Raw genomic sequence first — 15,894 nt, 5'->3', positions numbered from 1 at the left:
GATGGGGGCCTGTGAAACGTCAGACACAACATAAAGGCATTGCCACGTAATTACGACGCTTTCATTTAGGAGAGAGAGAGTGAGTAAGAGAGAGAGAGAGAGAGAGAGAGAGAGAGAGAGAGAGAGAGAGAGAGAGAGAGAGAGAGAGAGAGAGAGAGACTATAGGCTCCAATGGTTTGGAGGTGCGGCGGTATCGTCCTGCCTCCTCGCGCCTATCTGCCGCTGAGCAAGCTTTGCGCACACACGGAGCTCGCGCATCTGGTCGTCATCAGCAGCAGCAGCCCTTCCTGCTCAGATGTGACTCAACCCGAGTGGGAACACAGTTTCTTCTGCTAATCAGAGGACTTCTGGGAAAAAGAGACTGTTTCTCCTGCAGCAGGACACGCTGATGTTTCTCTTGTTTTGCAGTTGACGCGCGCGGCTGGATGGATTGTCTGTAAAGGGTTTGATCGGGAACATCAGGCGAGGAGAAAACTTTGCTGAAGTTTGTTGGAGCCCTGCGCGGCTGATCTGGATGTGAGCAGACCTGAGATCTGCTCGGAACAAACCGAGTCTCTCTCTGTGTGTTTCTGGAGAATCTGCTCGGACGCTCTGCATGCAAGGATCTTCTTCTCGTTCTTTTTAATATCGCTGCGTTTGTTCGCTGTTCCCCTCTTGCGTCATGACTTCTAGCTATGCACATGTAATGGACAGGCAAGGCTCGCTATCAAACCGGCTGGAGAGTCCGATCACCTCTAACCTGGACAACCTGCAAGCCAAAAAGAACTTCTCGGTCAGCCACCTGCTGGATCTGGAGGAGGCCGGGGAAATGGTCGGCACCCAGGCTGACGAGAGCGTCGGGGAGGCGGGTAGGAGTATGCTGGAGTCCCCGGGGATGACCAGCGGGAGCGACACGACCCAGCAGGAGAGTAAGTGAAAGATAGCACTGAGCAAAGAGATTAAAAAACACAATTTAAATCTTGTGGCCAACATTTTTAAAATGCCTCTGTTTGTTTTGGTTCTAAACCACGAGTCTTCAGGCTCGATCCCAGAAAATACGGCAACTTTCGCACAGATGTATTTCTAATGAGCAGTTGAAAACTAAAGTCATTTGTTTTCGTTATATTCTGGCGTGTGTCCGCGTGCAGGGAGTATGAATGAAGCTCGTCAGAACGCAGCGCGCACGGAGAAGAATCCTTTAGTGAGTTTTGGCAATGCATCATCCCTGACGGCCTCCCCCTCAAAACGGCCATTAATTTACCATTAACACTTTGATGTCAGTGAGGTATGGTGATGTTGGTGGACATGGTCGATGCAGTAACCCTGCAAGTAAAACCCGGGGGTAACAAATCTCTTCCTCATGAGCAAAATGAGGCCACATATTTTTATTTAAGAGAAAACCAATACATTAAAAATACCTAGTCACGTGCTGGTCGTGTAATGTGTATACTAGTTTGATGATACACATCTCTATTAGGTAACCATTAAATAATGATAAAAAGCATTTTCTCAACCACCAGTCATTCTTGGGTGTGAGGGTAAAAACGAGGCAAATCCAAGCCGAGTTTGGTGATCCACAGGCGGGTCCTTTTAGCTGATTTGGCGCTGACGCCCGAACCTCAAACTTAAAACTTGTATTTACGGGTTTTATTTGATGAAATGTGCCATTGGGTGCATGGAAGTTTACTACATCTCCGATAAATCCACGGCTCGCCATTGAGAGGATAAATAAACGCTCCCTCCTCCTCCTCCTCCTCCTCCTCCTCTTCTTCTGCTCAAAGGGCCATTCTGACAGAGCCGTTATAGGCTTTAATGAGTGTTATTGTTAGTTTTTTAAAAGGCTAAAAATCGTGTGAGAAATATGCGGGAGGAAGTGGCCGGGTCACGTCGTTAATTCGCGGTTATTTTCGTCCTGTCAAACACTTTCAGAATATCGGAGCCTAATCATTTGTCATAATTACCGCGCGTGTCCTCGCGCCAACAATTAGGGAATCATATAACAGCATCTTATCGGATTACATGTGGAGAGAGATACTTAGAAAGAGGGGTTTATAAAGCTAATATTGGTCTGATGAGTAGAAACATTTGTGCTGTTTATTTGCGTATTTAATAATGAGGAATTACAATGCATCAGCAGATTTACGCAAGATTCAGATATTAATAATGAAACGTTGGAGCTGTAATGTTCATACATTTTATTTTTCCGATTTACTTACAGAAACGTGAAGCAACAATGTTAAATGTAATCTATTTCGCACATCATCAAACTAACCAATCATTTAAAAGTAAAACATTTTAAAGTAAAGTATTACATATCTAAATGTAGCCTGATGTTTACTTTTTGTATTGCTATTTGACAACTCAACAACCTCTCTTCTCGCGATAGAGTTTTGGCAAGACTAATTGACTTTCACTGATTTGCTAATGAGATCAATGTAATCACACGTGTTGGCTGCATGATAATGATGATGATGATGATGATGATGATGACAGGAATGGATTTGCTGGTTTTAATGTCACCCTGCATGTTTAATTAAAGCTTTCTGAGGCCAAACCGCCGCTCTGCCTCTGCACGACCGTTCAGAGTTCCCTCTGGGATTTTATGTTTTTATATTTATACTTTAAACAGAGCTAAACAATTTTTGAAAAACTTGAATCGGTCATCCAGGAAACACTATAACATAATTGAACTTAGTTAAAAAATAATAAGACTTTTCTAACGAAGTTACATTATAATTGTCCTTTTTCACAAAAAATAAATGTCCGTACCATATGTTGTGCTTAATAATAATACAAAAATATGTTATTCAGTAGCATATGTATAGACTACAATCTTTTTTATTTGCTCATGTAATCTAATTTTCCCGCTTTTCTCCGGTTGTAACGTCATCAAACGTGCGCGCGGACTAATGAAGTGCTTCATGATTTTCCTTTTAACCTCGAGCCTGAACAGCGGCTGTTTTCTGGGGAAAGAATGCGCGGTCGGCCGCTGTTTGGTCGTTTACAGCCGCACTGTAACTGCGTCCACTTCTCTCTGAAACGTCTCCATTCACACTGATCCCAAACGGTGAGCCTGCTGAGCCGCTGCACTGATTTAGAACTAACTGTTTTATACAAGATGGAAGTCAGAGGACAGTGTTTTTCATCGCAGTTTCTTCAAATCTTTCGTCATACACCGAAGATACATTGCAAGAATGTCATTTATTTAAGAACACTTCAATATTATGTGAGCTCAGTTTTTGTCTGCATATAGCCGATTAAATTACAGGAATATACTTTGAAGGAAAAAGGTTATATAAGTATATATATTATATATAAGTTTTATATGAAAAAAAAAAAAATTACAACAATATTTAGTATTTGAATGGCTGTTATACCCGAGTCAGGATCCCCACAGAGGGGAGGTCAATCTGAAAAATCACTCAAGGATTCACAGGATTGGAAAGGAGAAGGAAAACAGCTTCACAGCATTCAGAGTATTTTTCAAACAAAACAAAACAGCAAATACAAAAACATATATATTTCATCACACAAATATAAATAAAGAATCATTAGGACTTACTGCTGCAAACGGTGACAAAGAGGTCCTAAGAACATTTGAAAGGTCACATGAGGATTGATAAAAAAAACTGGTTTCTTTCAACCAAAATGATCTCCATTTGTTTCCTGCTTTCTATCCAATTTTTGCATTTATTATCAAAAAATACTGAGTGTCTTAACAAATCCGGCCTGTACAAATCCTTCAAATGAAGACATTTTGGGCCACCTGTTAAAACACTAAAAAACACAAACTAATGTTTGCTATGTGATCAAGTCAATCTTGCTTTTTTCTAAAGGGTGACTTCTAACCAGCAGATAAGCAGCGTTTACATTTAGTTTACTGACAGCTGTTCTCTGATTGGCTGAGGCTGCAGGGGGGAGCTTTTCTCATTAGACAACAAAACAAACATCATCTGCTCTAAGTGTGTGACACCGAGTGTGTGTGGAAAAGCAAAAGCGTTTGTACCCAGAATTTGACTAGAAACACATACTCACAGTTCAATAGAGCATTAGCAATCCAATGTAGGAATACACCTATTTAGTATGAAGATCTGCCGTTTTAGAAATCTCGCCAAAGCCTTTAAGAATTTGGGAATTTCTTGTATCAGCAAGTTTTGCATATTTAAAATAAAAAAATCTTCTCCGCAGGTTCGGCATATAACGTATGACGTAAACATGTTAGATTTGCTGAGGAAGACCATGAGATGTGATTGAAAGCTTGGAAGACTTTTTGTTTTCTTAAACCAAGGTTTCCAGGTCATTTACATTTTAAGATGATGTTCAATTTATTCATTCAAATGAATAAGTTAAAACACGTTACGCAGTCAGAGAAGAACAAGCAGAGAGCTGTTCCGAACTATAGCTGAATCCAGTTGTGTTTTAAATAAGTAATGAGCGTCATAATAAAAATATATAATTACTTCATGTGCTACTTCACAAACTAATTATTTTCATGATACAAATATATTTTACTAAGAATATCCAATTGCACCCACTTCATGTATTTTAAATGAGTTTCTTAAGAAAACTAAATTAAAACACTCATCAAATGTTGTGGGTTCTAATGCTAAATAACGTACAGCCAAACAGCAAATAAGCCTTGAGTGGTCACACACAAGGCTTAATAAAGACTTATAAAATACATTTAAATCCTTTGAGTTTTCACCAGTTTCATTTAGATGTGTTTAACACTATTTCCTGTTCTGCATCGCAAAAATGTAATATTAAGAGGTTTACATGTATAAGTTTACCGTACAAGATGTCTTTATGATAAATGTTGAATATGAAATCTTTATCTCCAAAATAATCCATGAATCCAGTTCCTAGATAAACACAGTGCAATAAACAGACAGAGAGATTTCTCTCTGAAATATATCATCTCAAATTCTATTTATGAGGCACTTAGACGTAATGCAGTATAGAACATGAGGACAAATAACTTGTGTCTTTGTGTGCAGATGCAGATTGTGTTATGGGTGTGTGTGTGTGTGTGTGTGTGTGTGTGTGTGTGTGTGTGTGTGTGTGTGTGTGGGTGTGTGTGTGTGTGTGTGTGAGAGTGTGTAATTAGTAATTGATCACAGCCTTTCTTCCCATGTGAAAGTGTTATTTTGTGGTCTTGTTGTGGAGCCACAACAGAACTGATTCCCCTACAGGAGCGTTTACCCTGAACAACACAAGCTGCTGGAAGGTGCAGAAAAGATTATATATTTACCTTTGATCGTTAGCTGCTACATGTGTTAGTGCTTTCAGTGCTGGTCCAGGAATAGTTTCTAAAGGATTTAATAGAATCACACACACAAACAAAAAAGTATTCTTTTAAATAACATTAGTGTTATCTCATGTCACATTTGAGATTGCTCTCTCTGATATCTAGAACTTAGTCTCATAATCCCAATCATACAATAAATATGGATAATCTGGAGGAGGAATTATTGAATTCATTTATTGTCTTGAATTTTCTTTTTTATTTGAGAGACACACATAGTTACATTTGAACAATTTTCTGAATTGTCCGTATTGCATGGGCATGCTTTCCTTTAATTGATACAATAGGGGTTGGCGTCAGATAGAAAGTGTGAAGAGAGATGCAACTAAGACACCTTACAAGGCTAAAATCCTGGATGTTTACCTGGTACAATTCTTAGGCGCTAGGAGAGAGCGGCAGCCGCCACTTTGTGTCTTTTGATACCAATTCAAACGTTCTAATCATTCTGAGAATTGTGTCTTTGTGAAGGTATACTCTGTTTAGTTACAGTTGCTATCAGGTTATCATTGAGGGAAACGGTGTTCACAGGACACAAGTACAAGTACTGTGTAGCAGCTGGAGGTCAGGTGGTAGAGCAAATCGGAAGCTTTTTGATCAAGACCTGCACTCTAACAAATATTTGAACCTGTGCATGCACGGGCAAGGAATTTAAATTGTGTTGGTTATGCACATCAAAACGTTAACAGTTACTGGATCAGAAAACAATCCAATGCAAGAATCAGAAAAAGATCTGCAAAATGTATTAAAACGTTTAACAGCTTTATCAGATACTGTATATTCATCAGTTATATTGGAAATCTCTGTTAGATGGAAACGCTACTCACAAAAAGCTTGCGTGGAGCTTTTGAAACACAGTGCGGGTCTATAGTCTGAATCTGGCAATATAATTGAAGTTGCAACAGACAAAGTTATTGAAGTAATATATCCGGATTCAATCATAATATACAAACATTTTTGAAAGTTTCAACTTTTATACAAACAAGAACGACGCATTGTGATTTTTACTTTTGCAGATTTTACAATTGAGAAACTGTACTAGAATATACCATGAAACATTAAAAGCATCTTTATTTGATGAACATCAATGGTGCATATTCTTTCAAACTCTTGTTGATGTTTGAGGCAGCCGCAGCTATTCAGAACAGCAGCAGCAGCAGTGAACTGCACAAATGTGAAGAGCTGTATTTATTATTATAATGTGATGTGGGCTACACGCTGCTTTCTTTTATTATTATTGTATCTCCTCCGGCAAAGTGTCTCAAGCTTCAACCTATAAGCATCTAAAGTCTCATTCTTTTGTATAACTTCTTCTTCTTCTTCTTCTCTTCTTCTTCTTCTTCTTCTTCTTCTTCTTCTTCTTCTTCTTCTTCTTCTTCTTCTTCTTCTTCTTCTTCTTCTTCTTCTTCTTCTTCTTCTTCTTCTTCTTCTTCTTCTTCTTCTTCTTCTTCTTCTTCTTCTTCTTCTCCCTATAGATGAGCAGATGAACACGGAGGAGAAGAAGAAGAGGAAGCAGCGCAGGAACAGGACCACCTTCAACAGCAGCCAGCTGCAGGCTCTGGAGCGAGTGTTTGAGAGGACACACTACCCCGACGCCTTCGTGAGGGAGGACCTCGCCCGCCGGGTCAACCTCACAGAGGCCCGAGTCCAGGTAGGAATAGGAGTAGCACCACAAACACATCATATGTTACTCTCAACCTCATTCAGGGGATTTCTTTTTGTAATACTCTTTTTATTGTCATTTTTGTAAACATTCAGACATAACATAAAGACATACACCTGCATACGTACTCAAATGTGTGCAGACTGGTTACTGCACATAACATACATCACTCCATGGGTGACCATAATCTCACCTTAATCATGTAGCAAGATAGCTATATCTCAGCATACACATTCCTTAAATAAAAGCACAGAGAGAAAATTAATACAAATAATAATAAATGATAATCTTAATGGCCGGAGGTGTGGCCTCATTACAAGGAGAAACATCAAATAGGAGGGAAAGAAAATAATGTACTTATTAGGGGATATTTTGACAAAGCAAAGCCGGATTCCTTGGGAGTTTTGACGGTTGTCCTTTAGCAGCGGTCATTTATCAGACACACTTTGACGGAACAAATAACAGCCATCAGAAGTAGGAAGATGCCTGTGGTCACCCTTCTGTAAACCGCTTTAGTCAGTGTAGGGAAAACAAGCAGATCTCCTTAAACACACACACAAAAATTTCCTCCATTACTTGGTCCATCAAACATACTTCTTGAGGTTTTGGGACCCCCGGGGGACCTGTTAATGATTCCTTGTGGGTCCTCATGACTCACACCGGGATTTCTGAAATGAATCATGAACAGCTTTGTTTGGGTTGCCAGCAGAGCAGGACCAGCTTGTTATTAGAGAGAAGTTTTATATGAGGACATGAAGTTACAGAGGTGGACATCTTCACATCATCTGGTAGCTCTTACAAGTTAATATCCCTACTTAGTGGCTTATCAGTGCCTATTACCATGTTTAGATTCCCCATTCTGGGGTCTCTGAGGAACTGATAAGGACTTGTCAGCGCCTCACACACATCACACTTACTATCTCTACAGTGATGGCTGATAGTGTGGAGGCTGAGAGCAGTTTGCCTCCCCAAAGGGACTGCATGCAATCAGTAAAGTGGATGCAATGATGTCTAATTTCCTCAGTGCCTAACAAATCAGCGATAAACGGCAAATATGCAACACATGAGGGCTGCAGCAGAACCCGAGCGAAATGTGACGACGCTGTAACTGGCGAGTGAGATCAGGCTACCAAACATAGAATAAGAAGCTAGAATATGGCTTTAGTGTTTTAAATGCAAACCATTTTTCGTTCATCTCGAGAGTCATGGCTTCTTTATGCATACTGTAAAAAGTGAATGCTATTTTCTGACTTTACATACACCTTCTAAATGATACATCATCAATCATTTCAGTGCGTTCCATGAGTCTAAGAGAAAATAAGACATGCTGCATTAGTTTCTGTACAAACCATTACGTGTTGTTAATACATGAAATCATCTTAAATCCCAATGAAGAAATAAATAGTTTTTAAGGTTAATATAAGGATATATTAACAACTCTAAACTCAAATAATAATTTTTGTAATCATAAGTTAATGTGTCAATGTATGTCCCTGGAACCCTGCTGCGTATAGTTTTAATTCATAGTTTATTCAAAATCTCAGGAGGCGGGTGCCGTCACCTCTCCAGGCAACTTTGTGCTGAAGCAACAAAACCACGATAAAGTGTGCTGAAATGCATAAAATAAAGAACATGTCTCCAGTTTTCCAGCTAGTGATGCAAAGTCATTCCTGTATCATCCGCAAATCAAAATGTATTTTTTTCCCACCAAAAAAGTGTACTTATCTATTTCTGTGTTGTATGCAGAACAACTCTGTACAACGGAAAAAGTCCATACATATTTCTGCATTTATGTAAAGCATTTTCTATATTCATAAGCAGCTCAAGAAACTTTATTCCAACTATTCTTTCAAATGCGAACAGGCTTTAGCACCTGTTAAATAATGATACGAGTTACACATGTGTGCCTCCACACTGCAGATTAATATGTATTTTAAAGCTTTTTCTGGTCTCTTTTAACTGCCTGTTTTCGGAACACAACAGAGAGAGCATTTGTTCTGTGGGCAGAGAGAGAGGGGAAGAGGAAATTGTGATGCTGGAGAGAGAAGCTGCACATCTGTGAATAATGTGTAGCAGAGAGCGATGCTTTGATAAAAGAGACTTTAGGCTCATTCCTGAGGCTGTGCGTCAGCGAGCAGCGAGCCTGTGAGCGTCAGATAATGGATTTCACTTCAGAGCGAGGAACAATGTTAACACCCCCTGGGTCACACCATCATCTGTTCAAGGATTTGTGTGTGTTGCTTTGATTTGTATTTAGAGGAAGATTTAAGATTCGTTTTCAGAGTTGTATTACTTTTGATTTGACTTTATAGTGCAGAGGAACCTAGTCATAACATGTACACTTCTGATAGCCACTGATAAAGGTTATGAGAGGTGGTTGAAAATGGTCTTTGAATCTTTGAGTTGGGTATATTTTCTTGAACAATGTACTGTAAGAGCAGACCGAGGAGCAAGGCAACAGTTTTTAAGAGTCATTGTTTCTACGCATATTGTTTTTTGTATTGTTCTTCATGTAATTTGTATGCGATATCTATCCATCCTCCACCCTGACGTCCACACTTCTTACTGCCTCTTCACGAAGTGTGTTGCTGACTGATCCAATCGAAGGTCTTTACTCAAAATAATACAGGGCTGTTTTTATCTACTGCACCACTCTACACAAATGGACATTTTCTAGAAGTCTTTTGTTTTGGAAATGTGAGTTTGTAGTGATTGAAGAGGTTAACAGAGGTTCAAGAGTTTAAGACAAAACAAGAGAAGCTGCTTTTCCCCTTATAAATCCGAAGCACATTGAGTTTCTTTGTAATGGAATGTGCTCTATAAATGCATCGACCTTGACTTGCCTTCTTTTTTAATGACTTATGACAAGACATTTTTACGATAATACACAATACGATACGATACACTCTATTGTCCCTGTATGGACATTTGCTCTGGACTCTCTCCTGCAGTTCCACAACGATGATATTATGTTCATATACACAGTTTGCTCATATTTATAAACAGGTAATGGCGATACTTCCCAACCCTCACCCCGTTGCCCTCTTTTGTTCCAGGTTTGGTTCCAGAACAGGAGAGCTAAGTTTCGCAGGAACGAGCGCGCCATGCTGGCCAGCAAAAACGCCTCGCTCCTCAAGTCCTACTCCGGAGACGTGACGGCGGTGGAGCAGCCGATCGTACCGCGTCCGGCACCGCGCCCCAACGACTACCTGTCCTGGGGGAGCGCCGCCCCCTACAGGTAGACTCCCCTCTGCTCTGTCACCTGACATAACCAGCAACCATCACAACAACACATCGCTGCTTCAACACGGCTTCTGTACTAACGTCTGCATTAACAGTGAAGATCTGCAGCACAGCAGGAAGGGAAGAACTACTTAAGCAAAGGCAGGACAACCACAAGGGACTAAAAGTATCAATAGGAAAAATACTGTAATTGTGAAGAAGTCAAAACCTCCTAATCTACCGTTTTGCGATTTTTCAATCTTTGACTTTAGTTTAGGAAAGAAATTCCATAAAAAAGGATGGTGTAAAGAATTGAATGGGAAAGTAAAAAAGAAAAGATGACAGAGCAAAGGAAATAAGTGAAGCAAAGGGCAGTTGAAAGCAAGGGAGAAGAAAAGCAGATAGCAAAGGATGGCATGTAAAAGGTATTGAAATGTAAGAAAAACAAGAACAGGAAATACAAAATAAGATGAGAAACTTCACACAAAAAATAAAGTAATAAAAAAGAGTAGGAGAAAGAGAAAGAAAATAAATAGGAAACCTCCAATATGGTAGTGTACCAAAGTCCATAATGTGCTCTGTTGCAGTACTACAAGCTGTACTTCAGTGCTGACTAACCTCTCCTCTCACCAAGTGTCTCCAGATGAAAAAGCAAAAGCTGTTATAACCACATGTTAACACCACCGTAACACACACACGCACACGCACACACACGCACACACACACACACACACACACACACACACACCACACACACACACACACACACACACACACACACACACACACACACACACTGCTCTCTGTTATTGTTTCATTTCCTCCTCCTCTTCTTACTGCACATACTCCTCATACTTCCTCTGACCATCTTCTTTTTACTGTGTCCTCTTTAAATCAGAGGATAAACGTTTCATGACAAAATGCCGGTCTTGGTCAATACTGTATATGAATTAAAAAAAAACTGTCATTTTTATGTTTCACTCAAAATGTATTTAGTTATTTAGGATTACAATTCCTCAGATAAAGACATGTTTCCCTTTAAACCGTTTTATTTAAGTCAAAATTAAAGGACACAACTGTGACTAGTATCTTCCGGTTTTCATATTACTGTATTTTGTGGTTGCTATGGCCAAACTTTCCCAACAACAAACCTCCTAGCGCCAACTTGCCATGTAAAATGTACTGTTGAATCACAGACGCCTGTGCTGACATACAACATGAAAAACACTAAATCACATCCTCAGTGTAAATTGCTGTTCAGTTTTATGCTTTCCAGTATTTAAATATCTGAAGCAAAACATGTCAAAACACACAATATGTTTTATTTATCGTAGTGTTGAATCAGGTTTGAAACCACATTATCTTCACATCACAGTGTTAATCCTAATTTAAAGGTAGATATATTGTATGTAAGGGCTTTCATTTTGAAAATCCACATCATAACGTCCTGAAATTGCTTACTGTCACTCCGAGGTGGTCTACTTAAAGATTAATCATCTTTAATCTTTTAATCATGGTCTGCGGCAACCAGCCTTCTCCTTTTAATTTCTATCTGAATTTAGACGGAAGTTTCCTGATATATGACATCTTAGAGGGCTTTCATTTTGAAATTCCACTTCAGTTTGTCCTGATATTATCAAATACTTACTTATGTGTAAATTGCGAGAAATCTGAAAGCATGTCCCCTCGATGAAGATTATTTAACTGCATTATTTTATTATAAAATGCACCAGTTATTGAAGCACAAATACAGTGTTGTAGTGCGTTACTTATATTGGTAAAGTTGTTATGCTTTATGTATTCAGCAGGAATATAGCAGTTGTCTTGTGAATGTACTCCACAGACTATTAGTGCTGGTCATCTCAATTACATATGAACCTTTTTAAAGTTTGTACATTAAGATTGTGTTGCAAAAATGGAGTCAAAGTAATCATAACACGCTGTAATATAAGCCCCGAGTCCGTCCTCCATGGCTGTTAGAAAGCTGTGTTTTGTCTACTTCTACTTTTAAACTTTCTTTTCTGTCTCTTTTACTCTGCCGTGTTTTGCCTCTGTCTCTCCTCCAGCTATTTTCCTACACTGTATATATAACAGTCTTTTCTTGCACACATCTAACTCCAACCTCTCAAATTATGTTGAATAAAAACACCCTTCTCCTCGCCCTCAGTCCCATCACTCCCCTCTGTCAGCATGAGCAGGGCGGGCCCAGATCCTGTGACCCTCCTGACGAGGTGATAATGTGAAAACAAACCGTATTAAATCCACTGTTGACCCCTGTGACCCCTGCCTGCTACACTACACCATATAATGAACGCTACACAGAGGGACATGGCTCTATTGGGCAACATTTTTTGTGACTCTGGTTACATTGGTCGTGATTTACAGTAATCCTCCGTTATGAAGCTCGGTGTAAAATGTCAAACCCTGCGGCCGCGGCTCAGACTCTCTCAGAGCTGTTTTGGCTGAACGCGGGGCAGCGATGGAAATCTTTCTGTGAATAATGCATAATGTGGAACACGCTAATGTGGTGCTAACACTTCAATGTATATTATCCTAAAGCTGGTATCCGATGCCGGAGGGGGGGCCAGTGCGAGTGCCACAGAAAATGCTGCCCTCAGAGAACAAGTACGCATTCACTTTACTACACTCAGCTCTTTTCTTATCATAGAAAACTCGCAGTATTCTCCTTTAAAGAGGAATACTGCAGTTTTTTTTACACTGACTGTTTGCAAAATCATTTTAAAGCTTTGAATGTATTCCTTGAACTGTATTCTGCCTTTATGTCAATTTTATACTTTTATTTTAAAAACATTGGGGTTTTTTGTTTTGTTTTAAAAGGATCATACCAATGTGTTTGCACATTTCAACCCATTTCAAAAAACCATTAATTTATTGTTTGATAATTTCTTCCTTTCCTCATGAAGCCATCACTTTCTATACAGTACAACTAATAGATACTGCAACTTGAAACGTGCTTGAGAGATCTATTAGTGAGCAACATGTTTGCTTTAGTTTCATCATGTTATCGTAATATCTCCATCTGACCCAACAGCTCATTTATCACACGATAATAGCACACAGTTGATCCAAACTGTTTTACAAATATAGTTGAGTAAAAAAAGAATAAGAACAAAAATATAGATAAGAAAAAAAAAAGTGGTTAAAAGCCAGTGACTACAAATGCGTTTGAATCAAATCTGGATTATTCTTATATTTTATGTTGAAAACCTTGCAATATATGAAGAATTGGAAACAGGTTTCAAGGCAAATATGTTTTATAGTCTTATTTCAATAGCATTTCAATAAAACATTTGAATAGTCACCAAGGTCCTGCAAAACTTCTGGATGTGCATGTGACACATGATGATTGATAGGAGTCTTGAAAGAACAAAACAAACAAACAAAATGCAAGTCATAGGAGCTGCAGTTTTGGGGCGAAAACTAAAAAAACAATAAAAAACATTCATTCTGACAAGGACATGACTTTAACAAAAACAAAAGCAGACAGGATTATCACCAAAATAACACCTCCATAATTGACTGGTTGCATGAACTAAAAACAAAGCTGCAGAACATTCTGACATTTTGGTAACAACAACAACAAACAAGTCAGTAAATCATGCACGGAGAAACACATCTGGGTAAAAAGAAAGAAGAGAGATATGTCCTCAGTCAATCATTCTAAGAGAGCAATAGAAAAAGGCCAGTTAAGGGCTTAGTGACTAAAATAAGTACTTGTTAAATTATTTATGATCAGATCCCAGTTCAATACACCATTTCCTCACTGAATGGGCAGATTTTCTTTTTTATGAAAATAGGGGGAAGAAATGTGAACCCGTTTCTCTATAAAATAAATATTGCCGTAAAAGCCAAACCCTGTTCATGAAAAGTTGTTTTTAAAAAACACAACCTGGTGAGGATGTGAAAATAAAGTGGATGTGTGTATCACGATGTCTTCTTCCAAATAGTTTGCCAGATTAAAAAGACTGAAAAGATTCACTCCAAATGAACTCAGGTGAAATACAATAAGAGCGATAAAACGTTAAACCCTCCTCTGATAAATTGTGTGAAGTGAAGGTAGAACGTGCAAAAACACTGGTTCATTTCTTCTGCGGGGTTTTGGGCCATGTCTTAACGTCATATTGAGTCTCAGTCTCCTCACATGATGAGTGATACCTGTTTCTGTTCCTTTTCCATATTTCCACAGCTGCGGCTCATGCTGAGCTTCAGCTCGCTGTCAGCCACAGGTGATGTAACCTTTCCCCCCCCCTCTTGTCTCTCAGCGCCATGGCCACCTACCCGCCCACCTGCTCCAACACCAACACGTCCCAGGGCATGAACATGGCCAACAGCATCGCCAACCTGCGGCTCAAAGCCAAGGAGTACAGCTTGAATCAAGTGCCCACGGTCAACTAAGAGGAGAGGCCGGGGGCTGGTGCAGGAGAGGGGGGGGGCCTCTCTGCCGCTGGACCCCTGCAGACGGGCACCGTCTCTGGGTCGAGCATCATCTTACGTACCCTGGATCCTGAAGCCTCCTCCCCTCCTGGGGCAGCGATACTACACCTATATGCAAATTGTCGGACCCCGAGTGATGTCCGGATTTTCCCTAAGCCGCCTTTTTTTTATCCTCCTGGGCATCGCTGAACTCTCGTTTGTACAAAGAGACACATAGACTGGAAGCTGTAGCCAAATATCTGCCTAGTTTTACCTTTGTGATTGTGACTGAAATGGAAGGAGAGTTTTTCAACGTTTTCTTTTTCAATCGAAGAACTTGTTCTCGACGGAGACTCGTGTTTGGACTACGTGGAATTCCCTTTGACCCATTGGCTGTGGTTTGGATAAATGACACCAAATTTGGGATCAACAACCCTTTTTTCCCCCTCTTTTAAAATCATCAATGCACCGACAAGGACTTCCTCTGACATTTATGCAATTAAAAAAAAAAAGTTTTGTTTTTCCACATTTTCTCTGCCATGCTATACCACTGCCGAGCAAACATTTTCAACGCATTTTCATTTTCGTGTAATGGTCCAATATAAAGGAGAGGCTAATGTATTTCTGAATCCAAAACCTTCTCTAAATTTCCTATGATAACCTTTATTTGTAACAGAATAAAAACGTGTATATTAATAAAAAATGCATTTCAAGCAATGCAATGGCACAGTGTCCAATTCAACAGTTCATTTTCCACTTTCTGGAGAAAGAATAACACATTTTGAAAGCACAATGATGTTGGACCTCATGAGTTCCATAAAAGGAAGATTTACAACTCGAGAACAGATTCTCTTCACAGAAACCTCAAGCGGCTCCTGCTTTGTGTTTTTTTTCCTGATTACCAGAACCTGACATTTCCATCTTAAAAACAGGATATTTATGTGCAGGGAAATCCTCTCCTTAATGTGGAGGGCCCCTGGGCCTCGTCTGACTCTGCGGCTGTCACACAAAGTGTTTCTTCTCCTTGGCCCCTCATAACCTCCGCCTGCAACAAACACATGTCCACACTCGTCCTCCTACGACTCACACGGGACCAAAGAGTGGGGACGATTGAAACCGCAGTTGATGTGGGAGAGTTTAGATTTTTCAGGAACAAGTGATCAAAAGGGACACAAGCATATTGTCTGTGGAAATACATACAATACTGAAAGAATGCAGGTTTTTTTTATTTGTCGTTGAGAGTTAATTTAGCTTTGCTGATGGCACATTTTTTAAACATTATGAACTTTTGCGT

General features: G+C 39.6%; 1 protein-coding gene across 4 annotated transcripts; it reads left to right on the top strand.

Annotated features, from left to right (window-relative positions):
- The first annotated feature begins 182 nt into the window (after nt 1-182).
- prrx1b (paired related homeobox 1b) lies at nt 183-15,332 on the top strand. Of its 4 annotated transcripts, XM_034237296.1 has the most exons (6): nt 187-908; nt 6,757-6,932; nt 10,001-10,182; nt 12,334-12,397; nt 12,726-12,791; nt 14,450-15,332. In XM_034237296.1, the coding sequence occupies exons 1-6, from the start codon at nt 662-664 to the stop codon at nt 14,693-14,695; spliced, it is 981 nt and encodes a 326-aa protein (XP_034093187.1). In that variant the 5' UTR covers nt 187-661; the 3' UTR covers nt 14,696-15,332. The 4 variants fall into 4 exon arrangements, with proteins under 4 accessions (XP_034093188.1, XP_034093187.1, XP_034093190.1 ...); XM_034237297.1 differs by lacking the exon at nt 12,726-12,791 and having other exon boundaries at nt 183-908; XM_034237298.1 differs by lacking the exon at nt 12,334-12,397 and having other exon boundaries at nt 211-908.
- Nucleotides 15,333-15,894: the final 562 nt, after the last annotated feature.

This window comes from Gymnodraco acuticeps, unplaced genomic scaffold, assembly GCF_902827175.1.
Source record: "Gymnodraco acuticeps unplaced genomic scaffold, fGymAcu1.1, whole genome shotgun sequence".
NCBI lineage: Eukaryota > Metazoa > Chordata > Actinopteri > Perciformes > Bathydraconidae > Gymnodraco > Gymnodraco acuticeps.
Note: the sequence above shows the minus strand (reverse complement) of the source record. Positions and strands in the feature narration are given on the sequence as shown.

Excerpts from the sequence above, each read along its gene's own strand:
- prrx1b (XM_034237296.1), top strand. The coding sequence starts at position 662 with ATGACTTCTAGCTATGCACATGTAATGGACAGGCAAGGCTCGCTATCA. Across the intron at positions 10,183-12,333 it reads GGGAGCGCCGCCCCCTACAG|TCCCATCACTCCCCTCTGTC; the intron begins GTAGACTCCCCT and ends CCTCGCCCTCAG. Across the intron at positions 12,398-12,725 it reads CCTGTGACCCTCCTGACGAG|CTGGTATCCGATGCCGGAGG; the intron begins GTGATAATGTGA and ends ATTATCCTAAAG.